Source organism: Acartia tonsa, chromosome 6 (assembly GCF_053477335.1).
Source record: "Acartia tonsa isolate MP-2025a chromosome 6, ASM5347733v1, whole genome shotgun sequence".
Classification (NCBI taxonomy): Eukaryota; Metazoa; Arthropoda; class Copepoda; order Calanoida; family Acartiidae; genus Acartia; species Acartia tonsa.
In genome coordinates this window covers 35,436,004-35,454,421 of record NC_137265.1, presented here as the reverse complement: position 1 = coordinate 35,454,421, position 18,418 = coordinate 35,436,004, and the positions used below count along the sequence as shown (strand labels likewise).

Sequence of the window (18,418 nt, the reverse complement as noted above, 5' to 3'; positions counted from 1 at the left end):
CTTACGTTCATATAAGAAATCAAATAGCTGCGATAAGAAAAGCTTACATTAAAATAACGCTATACTGAGAAAATCATTCTATCCAGGTACCAGGAATCAACCAGGAAGATCTGATCAAGTTTGACAACAAGATTTTGTGCACAGCAACCAGCTTCGGTGAGAAGGCCAAGAAGGACATGTTCAAGAAGCTAATCAGTGAGCTCATTGGCAAGGATGTGGCCAAGTTGTTCAAGAAGGAAATTGTCATCAAGAATCTGCCATCCCTGGTTCCAGCAAAGGTAAATTTATTTCTAGAAGCAGTGCACCTAATCAGAGAGTGAGGGGACAATGGGCTGTTTATTACACTAGTCTTCTAAATTTTATAATAATTATCTCTTATTCGTTGGTATTATTATTGGGGATGTACATCAATTTATCGGCAATTGTTTTATCCCTTTAGATCCCTGGCACCTAGGGAGCCTCTAGAGAAAAAACTCTTTCAACTTGAAAACCTATTTTGTTTATCAGATTTTTTTCTCCGTCTCTTATATCCCATGAAATTTCTTTAGAGATAATGAATACAGCATTTTTACATAAAACGATAAATGAAGAAAACATGTTGCTATAAAAATATATTTGTATAGGTGAGACCTAAAACTGCCAGCCTTGACGAGCAGACAGACAGAACTGGAGAGGAAACTGGACTTGTCCAGCTCTTCAACTAATATAGCTGTGGTTGGGAAACCGGCCTTCTACAGCTGTTCATTTAATAAAGCTACTGCTGAGAAACCGACATTGTCTAACTGTTAACTAATACAGAACTGTAGAGGAAACCGGCCTTGTCCACCTAAACTGAAACAGAATCTGCGAGGAAACCGGTCTTGTCCAGCTATTTAACTAATACAGCTGCAGCTTATTAGGCCATCATTTAACCTGTGAAAGTCCTTAATTAATGACTTAACAAACAAATTGTTTTGTAATGTTATAAAATAAATTGAATCATCAATCAACCATTGTAAATATTCATTATTTTTATACTTTTTCTTACTTTGTGGGAGTAAAACTGTGGTATATTAGCATTGAAAATGTATCTTAAATTAAACAAAAAGGATAATGATATGTAAAAAAAAATTAGAAAAAATCTACCAAAAACTTTTCAAGTGTGATATATTGTTAGCTATGAAACGTGCTTTTACTGAAGAAATCTCTACTACCTAATATATAAATGAATGGATACATAAAGTTTCCTGTAAATAGCAGTAATAGTATCATTAAAGGTCCTAGGACAAAGACAGAAGTGACAAACGTCGAAGTGGATATTCCTAACCTAACCTATTATAAACCATCTTCAAGGTTTTTTAATTCCTAACCACTACGGGGGGGGGGGGGGGCTTTTTAGTATTTTCATATCCTAACCTATGTAGAAATAATTAAAATTATGTTTTAGACACTTCTGCGTTTGTCCATTCCGACGTTTGTTACTCCTGCGTTTGTCCTGGAATCTCATTAACTAAACCTAATAGTTTTCAAGCTTTGTATACCTTTAGAGGCTTTTATAATGCACCTAGCAAAATAGAATAAATTATAATGTAAGAATAAGATTTAAATCTCTAAATTATAATTGCTGTGATCCCTAACATTTTTTTATGTAAAGAGGACTTTTCATTTGAAGATCATTTTAGTTACATAACAGCGGTGTATATTCTGCATAATTGACCCTGCTGTAGGAGGGGGGGAAATAAAAAATATGTGGTTGGGCGGAAAAAAATGTTAAATTATGAGAACTGAACATTTTTTTCCATTTTTCTCCCCTCCTTGTTGAAAAAAAACTTAAAGAATATATGGGAGGGGGGATAATATGAAAAAAATACAGAGTTCTAAAAATATTTTTCCTCTTCCCTGCTGGGAAAAAAAACTTGTAGGGGGGGAAAATTTTTGCAGCAGGGGAAAATAAATAAATATTGTGCAGAATATACACCCCTGCATGCAGTAGCCTAACTAAAATTTTCGCAATGACATGTCCTCTTTTTGTAAATCTGTGATCTTTTGATATTTATAAAAAAAATTAAGCATGATATTTAGATCTTTGTAAGAAAAAAGGCATTTTTATCAATCTTTGATAAAACTTTAAGTTTGGCAAAAAAAAAACAGTCAAGAAGGGGACGTTGGACGGTAAGATATAAAGGAACTTTAGAAAAATTATTAACACGTTCTTTAATTCGTTGACTTTAAAAAATGAGGACTTTTTTTACATCTTGATTATTTGGTAAAAACTTACTAGCATGGCAGTGTTGAAACATATAAACTAGGTATTACTTTTAATCAAGAGAAGAAAAAAAAAGTTGTTTATCATAATTAGAGTTGTACTTTAATTTATAGCCCATTGTCGTATCCCTTAAGATCCATGATTAAAATGACAATAATAATTGTAAGAAATGGCCATCTTAAAAATAGATTTTTATTTGAATCTACAATGAATACAGATCAATAATTTCTAATTAAGTTAATCACAGGGGAAAAATGAATAATAATACCTATATTTTTAAGACCTTTCTTATTGTGTTATTTTTTTTGTAATTTTTTGCAGGTTAAAACTAAAAATGGCTGGACGGTTAGCTATTGGCTTGTCTAAAGTTGCTGCAGTTAGGTTAGTTTGCATTATATTTCATTGTTTACCAACTCTAGCAAATATCGACTTATAACAACAAATCGGACTGACAAACGAACATTGACAAATATAAAGTAAAAACGCAAGCACTAATTATATTAAGAAGTCTAAAAATTTCGTGAACATACATATACAACATATCTCAAAACTACTTTAATACAGGATGCATAATAAAACTTCCCGAGACTGAAATTAAGAAGAATTGTGCCTAATCGTCGTCCTATTATTCAATTTAAAAAAAACAGTAAAGGATAATTTTATCATAAAAATGTAGCTAAAAAGTCATTTTCAAACGGACTTTCCGGTTTAATAATTAATAAAGCTGCTATGTTTTCTTATTTGTACCCAGATTCATAATGCCGAGTTTATAATTTCAATACCAATTAAATTAAGTAAAAGATAATTTCATTACGGATGTCTAGAAGAATGGACCTAACTCAATTACCTACTGAAGAGCATCGTTCATCTGTTTTATAACATCTTTCCTTAGCCTACGTATCCTGTCCCCCAGATGCCTGGCAGTGGCAGTGGCTATACTTGCTAACACTTAATAATTGTAATATTTCAACAGATAAATAAAGCATTAAAGGATACGATATTCGAAAACCAGGAGATTGAAGATCGTGATTCTAATGATTATAATTAAGCTGAACAAAGCTAGGTATTAAGCTTGCAATTTAAAACAAATTTTTGTTTACATATTTTAGATCTAGCCCGTGCAAAAGAGTTTTGCCCCTAATCAGCAGTTCAGCTCATAAATTTAATGTTGAGACACCATTAACTCCACAGTATAGGTAAGTTTTTTTAGTAGCGCAATCACTCGAAAAAAAACTTCATGTACTTGTCAGTATGTCCCTATGTTAGACCTTATGTTGTCATATGTCAGTAGCTTAGTTTATCAGGGACAAGAGATCAGGACTATCACATAACAAGTTTTACGCCACAAAATATCCAAATTTTCAGCAATTTCAAATTGAACTGATTTGCTAAATCACGGCCCCTGCAGAATATAGACGTAATGATGAACGTACCTACTTTACGTGTTATTAGAACAGTTCATGCACAAACCAAAACGCTATAAGCTTGGACAGCTAGCGGATTCGTTAAAGTCTTGATTGCTTGATACACATGTGTCGTTGTTCTAGAATATTGTTAAATAGCCGTGCTTATTGTTCCCAGCCAGCCTCTAAAAGTCAACCTGTTGAACATGAATTCCAAGTAAGAAATAAATTTAACATTTGAAAAAAAATAACTATTTCACCCTGAAGGGTATATAAACTCCAAAATGATTAGGTATGTACCTTTAATTTTCATCACAAGTGAATAATACTGGGAGGGAGGGACATTGGGCTGTTTTTAAGTCCCCAAAGATTTATAAAAACGTTTTCTTAATTGTTCCTTGACAATTTGGGGATTTTGAATTTTGCTTAGTTGGTTTATCAAGTTGAGTGTCCTAACGTTTCAACTAATAATTGTATTTTACTGAAAGGGTAATTTTGTGTATAATCATTAGGGATGTTCATTAGTTTATCGCCAAAAGTCTTATATCTTTAGATCCCTGGAATAATAGTTAATATTTCATTTGTTTGTCTATTGCTCTGAGTTTTTTATTATTGTTGTTTAGGCAGAAACGAGAATGTTATTGGATATTGTCGCTAAATCTCTATATTCTGAGAAAGAGGTATAGAATAGTTATTTCTCGTATCGTATTATAAACGGCTTTCCGCGGATATAGAATGTACAATTATAAGATTAAAACTAGTTTTTTTAGCCCCGTGGTGCCGAAGGCACCGGCTAAAAAAACTAGTTTTAATTTTATGATTGTACATTTCTATATTCGTAGAAAACTGGATATAATACGATGCTAGACATAGTTTTTTCGTATTCATGAAAACCGGTTCCTTTCCACCGGATTCAAATGAATACGAGAAAGATTTTTATAGTGTTTTTTTTTAGAAGATTCATGGCTTATCAGACAACCGATTCTTAATTGCATGTTCTTAGGCTATATTCTTATTTATGATTAATGATTCTGATGAACCTGTTTCAATTTCATGACATTTCGGATGATCATTGATCATAATACTAAAATGACTGATACCCCCATTTCGCAAGGTTTATGAAAGGGTTACTCTTCGTAAAAAGAGCCTAAAACCTGCACAGAACAATTCAATTTTTTTCCTCGGGAAATTACCGTTTCAGAGATTTTAAGTTTCACGGAGGGACCCAGACATTGATCAACCTAGGTACCTAATAATACAGTAAATATTTTAGGTTTTCATCCGTGAGTTGATATCTAACGCCTCAGATGCCATAGAAAAATTTAGATACCTCTCCATGACTGGAGAAAAATTAGATATGGTAATTAATTTTTTATTTATTTTTCCTTATTTGCAATTAACAAACAATTTATTTGACAGGATTCGATGGTTTTTAAGGTTAGGAATTGAGGATACAAATAAGCCGAGGTCTTGAAGTATTTTTATTTTACTTTGTTTTAGGATTAGATGCTTCAGATGATTTTTTGAAAAATCAACTTGTTTTTACAAAATCCTTATTTACGGATTAACTTTCTGTTTCCATATGTACAATATTTTAAAAAATGAGTCAAGTTTTTAACATTCATTTAGTAAAATCCTTGACTTGATTGATTGATTAGCCATAGTTTCTTAGGGTTTGGGCCTAAGTAGTCATGGAGTAGCCCGAGACACTTTTGTCTAGCCACTAGGGCTATCAAGCTCCACGTTCAAGCACATTATGACTTGACCCGCTGTCTCATGAGAGCTACTCATTATTACCTCACCCTCGCCGAGTATGGCAGGTGTCCCAATTTAAGTCACCGTAATGAATGACGCTCTCCTCAGAGGAGCTTGGGATAAGGGTAGTACTGATATTATGTACGTGACTATTAAGTATCCAAACTTACCCAATAATCCCTTTCTAACACAACCAGGGGAAGTTGCGTGATTATTATTGCGAATGAGAAATTCGAGTCAACACACGGAGAATTGAAATCGAACTCTCACCACCGTAGTTTAGTGTGTTACCACTGAGCCACGGCGCCCCTATAAAATAAAAAAAAAATCCTTGACTAAGTATGGCAGGTGTCCTGCATTGATTATTGTATACAGTATAATCCTTGACTGATTATGGCAGGTGTCCTATAAATCTTGTATATTTAGGGTGTCGGAGAACCCCTAATTACTATAACAACAGTCAAGGTGTCTAAAACATTAACAATACAGTACAATCCTTGACTTGATATGGCAGGTGTCCTATAAATCTTGTATATTTAGGGTGACAGAGAACCACTTATCACTATAACAACAGATAAGGTGTCTAAAACATTAACAATACAGTACAATCCTTGACTTGATATGGCAGGTGTCCTATAAATCTTGTATATTTAGGGTGACAGAGAACCACTTATCACTATAACAACAGATAAGGTGTCTAAAACATTAACAATACAGTACAATCCTTGACTTGATATGGCAGGTGTCCTATAAATCTTGTATATTTAGGGTGACAGAGAACCACTTATCACTATAACAACAGATAAGGTGTCTAAAACATTAACAATACAGTACAATCCTTGACTTGATATGGCAGGTGTCCTATAAATCTTGTATATTTAGGGTGACAGAGAACCACTTATCACTATAACAACAGATAAGGTGTCTAAAACATTAACAATACAGTACAATCCTTGACTTGATATGGCAGGTGTCCTATAAATCTTGTATATTTAGGGTGACAGAGAACCACTTATCACTATAACAACAGATAAGGTGTCTAAAACATTAACAATACAGTACAATCCTTGACTTGATATGGCAGGTGTCCTATAAATCTTGTATATTTAGGGTGACAGAGAACCACTTATCACTATAACAACAGATAAGGTGTCTAAAACATTAACAATACAGTACAATCCTTGACTTGATATGGCAGGTGTCCTATAAATCTTGTATATTTAGGGTGATAGAGAACCACTTATCACCATAACAACAGACAAGGTGTCTAAAACATTAACCATACAAGATAATGGCATCGGTATGACTCAGGTAGGGTTTTATTTATGATAGAGTCGTCCAATTGATCTGAAACATGTTACATCTATGTTTAATTTTAATATTAATGCTCCAAAAACTTAAAGAAGTTTTAACATATCTGAATTGGTATAATTTTCGTTTTTTATCAAATGACGCCTAAAATTAAGTTAAGGGCATTTAATACAACAACAAAAATATTAGATTATCTTCTCACCAAAGTAAACATAAATACATCAATTTATACCAAAATTGTGTTTTCAAATCTTTTTTTAATTTTAGGAAGAGCTCATTTCAAATCTGGGAACAATTGCCAGGTCCGGATCTAAATCTTTTATGCAGAGTGTTAAAGAATCTAAAAATGTAAGTAATCTTTTTTAAATATTTATAATAGTTCATTGGTATCTGAATAAATAACAACGAATTATAATACAGTAGAAAATAGAATTTTTTTTTATATTAAGTTACTATATTTATGTTGGGTTGTGTTTACAAAAAGATAATCTGAATAAAATGAAATGCGTAGACTGTAATGTAAGCTAAGTATTAGTCAGACATACGGACATTTTATATTGCTTAGTGTACAAAATGCTTTGGGGGGGGGGGGGGAGTTGGGTTGTTACCCCTTAAACCTCTAAACGTTTAATTTTTAGATTGAAGCTAAAGACATCATTGGTCAGTTTGGTGTTGGCTTCTACTCAGCATTTATGGTCGCCAACAAGATTGAGGTTTTCAGCAGGTCCAGCCAGCCTGGCAGCCAGGGATTCCTCTGGCAGTCTGATGGCAGCGGCAAATATACAATCCAGGTACATATAGACAGACAGACAGATAGATAGATATGATAGCTGAAGATAATATCCTACTTATATAAAAGTAACTGGACGTTTACGAATTTGTTTAGAATATACATATAAATTATGACTGTGGAAAAATTGTCGTTGATTTAGGTTTCTAACATTACTTATCGGTCAGTTCGTTCATCCAGTAGAGGGAAGGGAATTGGATAAAGGGAGTTGATGGGGGCGGGGGGGCCGGAGTCGTTATTTTATCTAGCTACAAGTTTCACTTTATTAGAGTACATGATAATCTGGTATAAGATTCAAGTAACAATAAATTCATTTGTCTATGTGTCTGTTTTCACCTAAGGATCTCGCTAACCGCTGAACTGCTTCCTTTATAGAGGAGCTTTTCACAGTTACATGGATGGTTTATATGGATACTGGATAGACAGATCGATGAAAGTACTGTCATTTAAGTATCCATGAAATATAAAGATATTCGATTCCTTCCTATTTCATTTGTAGGTTTTAAAGGTATTGTTATAAGACACCTAATTATTTTTGTGATATTAAGGAGGTTGATAACGCTGATATTGGTACCAAGATAATTGTACATCTGAAACCAGAGGATATGGAGTTTGCAGGAAAGCACCCTTTTAGTTGTTTGATTACATATAATGATATATCATACTTATTTATATTTCAATATAGACAAAGCTTTAAGGGAGTAAGGGAGGGGACAATGGATCGAATATTCAATTTTAGGAGTCTCAGACTTTGGGTACTTGCTTAAAGGGAATGTGCAAGAATTTAGCAGTTTCTGACTGACTTTGGGTACTAGCGCACTCGTTTGTTAATTTTGAACATTGCAGACAAGTATCAATAAACTTAATTTGTTATGATGTGGCTGGTTTTAACAATTTTTTTCTCTCCAGAAAATATCATTTTATAGATAAAAACTTTATTGTGATATTTGTTTAATAAAAAATCTAAGAATCCAATTAAATTTTGGGTTATGGGGCTATGGGTTAAATGGATTCCATGGAGATTTTTCTAGTTATTAATTACAGAATGGTTACGTCAGTCTGATGTGCTGGTAATATAATTTTCAAATGAATACTTTTTTCTTGGAACTTTTTTCTTATTTTATTGTTTTCTGTATTGTATTAACTCTCCCTTAAAAATTTCCTCCATATTTGCTGGATTAATCTGGATTTCAAGGTCTTTCAGCAAATACTCTTAAATTGAATTAATTGCCCAACAATTTGGAACAAATCAAGCCCCAAGTTTTTTAGCTAAAGAATGAGACAGTGAGTTCATAAAACTTTGGGTACCAGTTTAATTTAAAGTCCAATGATATTATTCATTCTTAAGAGGATGCTTAAAATATAGATGAAACACTTGTCAGAGATGTTATCAAGAAATATTCAAATTTTGTCGGTTCCGCGGTCAACCTAAACGGCACTGTCACCAACTCACTGAAACCTGTCTGGCTGATGGATCCTAAGGTAAATAGTTCTGATAATGTAGTAAAAAGGCCAAAAAAAAACTTTTCTTTTTAGTTTAAATTTTTTTTTTTTTTACGGGGTAATTTTTTTCTTGGGGCGATATTTTTTGAGAGGATGGTGTTCCCCTCCCCCCAATATACAGTGTGTTTTTTTTATGAGAACTTTTTTGAAAGCAATTTTACCCCACTTAAAGTTATCAGAATTTAATGATTAATGGCTTATTTTCTTCGTTTTTTAAGGCAATTAATAGAACAACAAAAAAATATTTCAGTTTTTATTTAAAAAGTACAGTAAAATCTAAAATTCAAAACTTAGGTGTCAACATCTAAAAATGGTTTTAGCGCATTTTTCTTATGCTCAAATAATCAACCTTTTGCAAGAATGGCTGCTAAACACTTCAAAGTTGAGATATAGAGCTAAAAATGTATACAGATACTATTAGGGACATAGACGTCCAAGGGGGGGGGGGGGGGGGTAATGGGGCGATTACCCCCCCCCACCAAAAAAAACCAATTTGGGGGTGCCCAAAATTTTTTTCATTTTACCCCCCCATTTAAAATTTACCCATTCGCGCCATTTTACCCCCCCCCCAAAAAAAAAAAAAAACCGAATTACCCCCCGCCCACCCCCCCCCCCCCAAATAAAAAGCTTGGACGCCCCTGATTAGGGACATGTACTAGAACATATCAAAATTTGAAGGTCATATCTCAACCAGGGAGGGAGTACTGGCCCCCCAAAGTCGACTACAGAAAATCCATTTTTTTAAGAAAAATGCGCTATAACCATTTTTATATGTTGACACCTAAGTTTTGAAATTTAGATTTTACTCTACTTTTTAAATAAAAACTGAAATATTTTTTTGTTGTTCTATTAATTGCCTTAAAAAACAAAGAAAAAAAGCCATTAATCATTAAATTCTGATAACTATAAGTGGGGTAAAATTGCTTTCAAAAAAGTTCTCATAAAAAAAACACACTGTAGTTATAAATCTTACCGGGACCTATGAAAAGCTACCTTGTTAAGGAGAACCCGATCGGTTCAGCGGTTAGCGAGATCCTTTGATACAAACAGACAGACAGAAATCGTTTTACTTTGTATTATAGATAATTAATTTATCAAGCTAGGAAAACTATGCTTTAGTTTTAAAAAATATCTTGTTCTTTTAGGAAGTTACAGAGGATATGCACGATGAATTTTACAGATATATTTCAAATGCATTTGATAAACCAAGATTCAAGCTTCATTACAGGTCAAACATCCTACAGCCAACCAACCATTTAATTACATGGCGTTCGGAAAGAAACCCTTACTGCAACGTTAACAATAATATGGCACCTTGACCTAAGTTTTGTAACATATTCTCTCATTCCTTGGCTTAAAAACTTCGGTCATTTAAATTAAATCTTGATTGATAAGTTTAAACTTTTCAATATAAAGAAGTGTGGCTCACCTTCGTGGTATTCTAGGCTTGATCCACTCTGAAATACATCAGCCAGTTAGAGATCAGGCATACATCATCATATATACATTTGTAATAACATTAATGCTAGATCTACTGCCAATTTAGTCATGATCTTTATTTAAGTCTTCTTTAAAATATATCTTGGCAGTCAACTCTTCTTCGTCATTATTTACATCAGCCATATAAGATCTTGATTGATGGAGGGAATCTTCTATTCTTGTATTCTAAAAATAAAAATATGTAGATTGGCGCAACTATCAGTTTTATACAAAGGAGTGTATACTGTTTATATATATTAAGGATGTACATTAATTTTTCTTCAATTGTTTTATCCCTTAAGATCTCTGATCTAACTTTTAACTCATTAATAATAAAATTTCTTTATATTTAGAACTGACGCTCCTATGGATATCAGAGCATTGCTGTACATCCCAGAGTCAAGACCAGGTCACAAAATAGTTTTTTTTTTCTTCAAATTAGTGACTCTTTTTTAGGTCCATTTATTAAGTAGTTATATCAATTAAGATTAGGGTTTAATATTTTTTTTCAATGCTTACACGCACTAGGAAGATTAATTAGCGATTCCCATAATCATTAGGTTTTCAATTTTTACAATGTTTTTTTCAAAAATTTAAAAAACATTGAGAGAAAAATTTTAAGTGAAAAAAATCCTCCGATGTAAACATCCAATAATATTGTTAGTGCTTAGTGTAAAAATGAAAATTTAAGACTACACAGTACACTCATTGTGGCTATATACAAGCCTTTGACAGTTATAAGTAAATACTGTGCTTTTCAGGTATGTTTGAGACAAGCAGAGATGCCGAATCTGGAGTGTCACTGTACTGCAGGAAAGTTCTGATCAAGAGCCGGGCGGAAAACCTGCTGCCAAAGTGGCTGCGCTTCATTAAAGGTAAAAAAAGAAGGCTCTTGTTAGTGAAAGGACAGTAATCTTTTTTCTTTCATTTCGAGAAGGATAGTTTTTTTTAACTAGTTAGGTAATATAATATTGTTCTTTTTGTACATATGTCTAGAGGCTTTGATCTTCTAAGCCACCAAATGGCCACTTGGCCGTTTTTAAAAAAGAAAATCGCAAAACATTAACATGTATTCATGCTTTGTGGGCTGTTAATTACACTAGCTCCCAAAGTTTCATAATCCTGGTTTCATAAATATACATTTGATTATAATTACAAACAGTTTGACTTAATAAGCGCAGTTGACTAAACGGTAACACACAACTTTACGGAAAATACACGAAAATAAGACACCCTTTAATCTACAGAAGGATTATTTTGTGCAGCACATAATAAAATTTATCATACATTGTCTTATCTCTGAATATAACTGATGTTAAGGTGTTGTTGATTCCGAAGATATCCCTCTGAATTTGAGCAGAGAGTTGTTACAAGACAGCTCTCTCATTCGTAAACTAAGAACTGTCCTCACCAACAGAATTCTCAGATACTTGCAAGAAAGGTAAAACAATTTCCAGCATGGCTTTGAAGCCGATTAATTTCCGCTGTATTAGAACCGGTTCTCAGCTATACTCAAAAATCATTTTCCACAAATATTAAAATGAAAATCAAATTAAAACCAATTTTCTTAGCTTAGGCCTTAATTAAATATTTCTATACAGTTTGGTTTAGGTTAAGATATGAAGATACAAATAAGCCCCCGAAGGGTTGGGTATTTGAAAAACCAATAAGATGGTTTAAAATAACTTAGGTTAAGTGTCGAATTTGACGTTTGTCACTCATGCGTTTGTCCTATGATCCTTATCAAGAACCTAATTTTGTGTTTAGATCTCGCAAGGAGCACAAGTCCTTTATGGAATTCTACAAAGATTATAGTTTCTTCCTGAAGGAGGGTATTGTCACCTCCACTGAGAAGCTAGAGAAAGAGGAGATTGGCAAGCTTTTAAGGTATGTACATTTTACTTCTAGTAATGTAGCTATTCCATAACAAGAATATATGTATGTTCGTATGTCGTTTACTGTATATAGTTACTTCCCCAAAGGGGATGTTATTAAGGTTTGATTTAAAGTCAGAGCAGTTGCCATATAAATATGTCTGTATGTCTGTCTATTTTGTTACTACCATTGAGAAAATAAGGAAGGACAATAATGGAAAGCTTTTGGATGTCCTAATGTATTTATAAACGTAGATGGCTCATGTATATGTCATTTGTGTTTCTTTAACTAGGAAAATTTGAAAATATAGTAAAATCATAGACGCCCAAAAGTGAGGTTGCGGGATGTTTAGTTTACCCCACTCAAACTTTAAAACCTCTCATTTTACCCCCTCAAAAGAAAAAATTTTACCCCTCTAAAACCTTTGAAACGGGTTCATTTTACACCCCTAAAATAAAAAGCTTGGACGTCTCTGAGTAATATATATCTCTAGGTTTGAATGTTCCTCGTTGCCAGCAGGAGAAACTCTGTCCCTCCCAGAATATTATGATCAAATAAAGTATTATAAAATATATCTCTAGATTTGAATGTTCCTCGATGCCATCAGGAGAAACTCTGTCCCTCCCAGAATACTGTGATCAAATGAAGGTTAGTTAAAAAGTTACTTAAAGAAAGAGATAGGTTTCGAGTAAAATCCGTAGGTAAAAGTTATGTGTTATAAGTGAAAAACAGTAGTAGAACGATATAAAGGGGGGAGGCGGATGTGCCACTTTTTGAAACCAAAACTAAAAGTCAAAGGAACTCAACTAAAAAAAGAGTTACAGGTCTGAGATTTTGCATGGCAGTTGCTTAATAGGGGTACAATAAGGAACTGTAAAGTAACGGCGGCGCAACCGCCGAAAACCGCCGAGAAAAGGCAAAAAAAATCGGCGAGAAACGCCGGTTTTCGGCGGTTTCGCCGCCGTTTCTTCACAGTTCCATATTGTACCCCTATAAAGCAACTGCCATGCAAAATCTCAGACCTGTAACTCTTTTTTTAGTTGAGTTCCTTTGTTGACTTTTGGTTTTGGTTTCAAAAAGTGGCACATCCGCCTCCCCCCTTTATGTTAACTTTAAAAAAAAAAATTGTCTAGGCATAGGTCTTTTCAATAAGAAATACACATATTTAGTGAATATTATCGTTATATTACTATTCTTAAGCTTTAAAACACACACCTTTACGGATTTTACCCGAAACCTATCTCTCCCTTTGTTTTATTTTTATGTTAGATCCCTTATTGTTAGGTTAGTAGGTAACTCCCTATTTATTATTGTGTTTTAGACCTAAACAACGTGTTTAATGAAACACAAAAAAGATCTGCAAAAGGGGGGTGTAAGTGGGTGTATGAATACTGTATTATAGTATACACTAAACATCACTAGGCAAAAATTAATGGGGATGGATTTGAATATACTTCCCCTCTCTAGGTGTCTATCCCTTTGCACCCCATATTATAAGGATCTTCTACAATGTATTGTACATCCCCCTAATACAGCCAAAATGGGGGTATCCAAATAAGAAAAAAACCTGTGCACGCCACTGATTGTATCTATTTAGGCTGGACAACGAGATATTTTCTACCTGTCCGCCCCCAGCAGACAACTGGCTGAAAGCAGTCCCTACTATGAGAGCTTAAGGTATATAATTTTTTTCAATTTCCACTACAGCATTGTCATTCAAGTAATGCATTTATAAAGATGACTTTTGGCATGCGAAGAAGCTGAAAGCAAACTAGATATTTTTTAGTTGATTTATCCATCTTTTGATAGGACATTTTGAGAAATAGGAACTTCAGAGCGTTGTGTGAGTGTTTTGAAATAGTACGTACGTCATAGTCAGTTACAAATAAGTGATTCTCAGAATAATACACTTTTTTTATTTTGTACAAATTATCAACGTACGTCCGTACATCAAAGTCAGTTACGAATGTGTGTGTTTTTTTAGGAAAAGAAATCTGGATGTGTTGTTCTGTTACGAGTCGTATGATGAACTCGTACTGATGCAACTGCAAGAGTTTGACAAGAAGAAACTGACCAGCGTTGAGAAGGAAATGAGACAGGTAGGAAAGCTTCTCTGAAAAACTGAAACCGCCGTCCTTTATTGAGATCTTATGCTTTAGATAAACATACACATTTTAACCAGGGATCTAAAGGGATAAGACAATGGCCGATAAATTTTTGTACATCCCCAATAATGATCCACCTCTATTGTACTTAAGTACGTTACAATTAGTGGAATAAATGTTTGGACCGTCAACTTGAATGAACCATAGTTGTTTAGCCAACGAATAAGAAATTGTTATTATTAAACTTTGGGGACTAGTGTAATAAACAGCGCAATGTCCTCTCACTCCCTAGACTAATGACTTTATATCCAGGATAGTGATGAGATAGTGTTGGGGACCAAAGCGAGATATCCACTATCTATCTATGAAAGCACCTAATAACTTTATATTCAGGATAGTGACGAGATCGTGGATACTGAGGGTTCCTTGCCTGTTGGGGACCAAAGCGAGCTTTCTGATTGGATGAAGGTAAGATTAAAAAAATCGTTATATAAGGGGGGGGGGGGGGTTTAATACAAACATCTCGTAATCAATGTATAAATGGCACTTAGAATTCGAATTTCGATCTAAAATTCTGCATGAGTAATCCTTGGTAGGTCTATTTTCCCTAAATCGAACAAAAAGTTGAAAAAGTAACGGCTAACGGCTCAGCCGGTTAGCCGTTTTTTGGCTATTTTTTGGGCAAATCTGTCATAAATTACGTAGGAATCAACTTTTTGAAACATATTTTTGCTTTAAATCATGTAAAATGATACAAAAACAACATTTTCAGATTTCTAGTACCAGCAACTAGCGGCTTGAACCATTTGAAAACATTTGGAGCAGAAAATAGTATTATGTGGAGATAGGTTTCGTGATGATTTGCATTGAAAATAGCCCAAAAAATGGCTAAACTGCTGAGCCGCCAGCTGTTAGCCGTTATTTTTCCAACTTTTTGTTCGATTTAGGGAAAATAGACCTACCAAGGATTACTCATGCAAAATTTCAGATCGAAATTCGAATTCTAAGTGCCATTTATACATTGATTACGAGATGGTTGCATTAAACCCCCCCCCCCCCCCCCTTATTTAGATCTTGCACCAGATTTTCATGTACTTTGATAAAGTGATGCTCGCAGCTGGCTAAAATAATGACACCCTCCTTAACCACAATGACTACACCCTCTTTACTCCATCCCGTCCTCTTCTTCTGGATGAACGAACTGGCCAAAAATTGAGGTCCATATTAACAAATTAAATTGACGGATAGGGGGGATTCATTTCTCTTGGAAAAAACTTCAAAAAGGAGACTTGCTTTATACAGACTCTTTATATTTCTTGTTTGTTTGATAATTTATTTATAATATGATATCATTACATTAAATAGAAAAAAACGTCCTTGCTATTAATTGAAACGTTTCTAGTTGACCCTGGGACAAAAGGTAGCAAAAGTGCGGACAACTGGCAAGCTGGAGACACATCCCTGCGCAGTTACTGTAGAAGAAATGGCAGCTGCCAGACATTTCATCAAAACACAGGTAGACAAATGCAAAATTATTTTAAAACATTTTTATATTTATAAAGAAACCTTTTATCTTAGCTTCAAAAAAAGGGGAAAAGTGCAGGTTATCCAGGTCGATTCCACTGTTGGGGGGGTGGGTGGAGGAGGATCCCTCCCCCAAAATATAAACTTTCTCTGGAACTAAAAAAGCTTCACTGTAAAGAAGAATCCAGTAGGTCCTGCGGTTAACGAGACTTAAGCTACAAACAGACAATTCACATACAGACATTCTGTTATTTTTATTTAAGTATTGTAAGCAAAGTATCACAAAACATATTATTTTAGGGTCAGAATTTTTCTGAAGAGCAACGGTATACAATTTTGCAGCCACAGTTCGAGATTAACCCATCACATCCTCTTATTAAAAAGGTAGATAAATATAACTATTTATAACTATTTTTTTAAATTCGTGAGTTAAAAATGTTGTATTTGATTTACTACCTGAGAATTCCAAGTAACATTAAATTTCCTTCTTCATATACTCTTTCTTGGTCTAATCTTGTGTGAGAAGCCCCCGGCGGCCCCCCTACCTATCTCGTAATCAATGCAAAAATAGAATCTAGAACCCTAATTGCGTTACAATATTTTGCATAACATTAGTACATAGGTAGGTCTATTTTCCCTTTTTTTTTTTAAATTTAACAGCTGACCCACTCATCTTAAATGCATAATTCCTTTCTAGATTGCTGAACTGAAACAGAGTAAACCCCAGCTTGCAATGGCGCTTACTGAACAACTTTTTGGAAATGCAATGGTCGCTGCAGGTTGAATATTGATAATACTATTTCTCGTATTCATTCGAATCCGGTGGATAGGAACCGGTTCTCATCCATACGAAAAAACTATGTCTAGCATCGTATTATATCCAGTTTTCTACGAATATAGAAATGTACAATCATAAGATTAAAACCAGTTTTTTTAGCCGGTGCCTTCGGCACCACGGGGCTAAAAAAACTAGTTTTAATCTTATAATTGTACATTCTATATCCGCGGAAAGCCGTTTATAATACGATACGAGAAGTAACTATTACTTACTAGTTAATAAATACACATACTTATGTATGGGTTAGGTATAACTATACATACATATACTTTAATATGATTCCAGCTAATATTTTTATTATTTAGGTTTGGTAGAGGATCCTAGATCTATGTTAAGCAATATTAACAACCTTATTGAAATGTTGCTGGATATCAAGAAAGAGGCTAAAGAGACTATTATTGATCCTGCTCCTTCTTCTGATAAGAACGCTGATGATACAAAGAAAGAATAACTGATTAATTCTTTAGTTTATAGCCCAACTCACATTTCATCAAGAAAAATCTGCCAATTCGGGTATTCTAATATATTTTACTTATTATTTGTTGTTTTTTTAAATTTGTGATTTGGGCTTAAAAATTTTGATTAAAGGGGTTGTTGCACGAAATGCATTTAACTTGAATTTGGTGAATCTATAGGGTATATGTATATTTGAAAGAATTTCAATTTTCCACCAAGTAGTTTGAAAAATCACGACTTGAAAATAAAATTCTTATGATATATCCAACTTAAATAGCTGTCTTGTTTTCACAAAAACATCATGATGATCTAATTTAGGGGTGCCAAGTTGTTTGCTATTTATTGTAATACAAAAATATATATTAAAAGGTATTTTATAACTTATACTTGCATTCAAAATCGTTTAATGCACTTCATTCAACTATCCCTTTACTTTTAATGATTTCTGGTTAATTGCAATTATGATTTTTAGGAAATTTTATAGGTCCAAACATTTCTTCCGCCTTAGTTAATGACCACATACTTTACATTATTAAATAAGAATGTTTCCACCTTACGCTCAGTGCAAACAAAAAGAATAACGTCCTAAAAACTATTGTCTTGTATGTTTTTAAATTTTTGGCACCAATGTAATATTTATTGGGTAGATAGGTATATTCACGCCAAAACTTGTATCAATGAATTATAATAAATAAGCCAATTATTTAAAACCAGCGTCTGCGTTCCTAGCATCTGGGAGCTCTATATTCAAAGTGAAGAAAAATAGTCTGAAACCACCTCAGAGCATATTAAAAGTCTCACTGTAAAGGAGAACCATATCGGTTTAGCGGTTAGCGAGATCCTTCGCTACATACATAAAAAAAAAGCTTGCGTTGGAGCCAAAATTTTAGGACTAAGTAAAATTTAGAATAGGTATTATTCTTTTGTCCAATAGTACCTTAAAAGTAATTTAATTTTATACCTTCTTTAATAATTATAAAATATAATATACAGCGAGTTGAATTTAAATTTTTAAATAAATTTACTTATTAGTTGTGTTTTGTTTAATATTAGTGAAGCTACTTTACAACTTAAGTTGTCCGTTTGTCATTATGGCATTGAAGTTTCGTGATTTTCAAGATAATCTGCTAAACC

The 18,418-nt window shown here is 33.6% G+C and overlaps 2 protein-coding genes across 8 annotated transcripts in view; both read left to right on the top strand.

The window, feature by feature from the left end:
* The window catches only part of Ranbp21 (exportin-5-like protein Ranbp21), a 33,151-nt gene extending 31,449 nt beyond the window's left edge, over positions 1–1,702 (top strand). Inside the window, exons 34-36 of the mRNA XM_080164533.1 lie at positions 87–278; positions 624–1,285; positions 1,503–1,702. Of these exons, the coding sequence (XP_080020659.1) occupies positions 87–278; positions 624–704 (273 nt within the window). The 3' untranslated portion in view covers positions 705–1,285; positions 1,503–1,702. The remainder of the gene's footprint in view (positions 1–86; positions 279–623; positions 1,286–1,502) is intronic.
* A 787-nt stretch (positions 1,703–2,489) lies between these two features.
* Positions 2,490–18,315, top strand: Trap1 (TNF receptor associated protein 1). Of its 7 annotated transcripts, none has more exons than XR_013880742.1 (24): positions 2,490–2,626; positions 3,355–3,441; positions 3,793–3,865; positions 4,272–4,328; positions 4,922–5,008; positions 6,628–6,714; positions 6,982–7,062; positions 7,353–7,505; positions 8,053–8,122; positions 8,871–8,986; positions 10,153–10,235; positions 10,840–10,895; positions 11,248–11,361; positions 11,807–11,927; positions 12,254–12,373; positions 12,943–13,009; positions 13,959–14,038; positions 14,346–14,460; positions 14,860–14,934; positions 15,869–15,982; positions 16,291–16,374; positions 16,688–16,769; positions 17,134–17,886; positions 18,163–18,315. XR_013880742.1 is itself a non-coding variant. In XM_080164536.1 (24 exons), exons 1-24 carry the CDS (start codon positions 2,580–2,582, stop codon positions 17,277–17,279), a joined length of 2,115 nt encoding a protein of 704 aa, XP_080020662.1. In that variant the 5' UTR covers positions 2,490–2,579; the 3' UTR covers positions 17,280–18,315. The 7 variants fall into 7 exon arrangements, 4 of the variants coding, with proteins under 4 accessions (XP_080020662.1, XP_080020661.1, XP_080020660.1 ...); XR_013880741.1 differs by having other exon boundaries at positions 17,134–17,913; XR_013880740.1 differs by having other exon boundaries at positions 17,134–17,927.
* Positions 18,316–18,418: the final 103 nt, after the last annotated feature.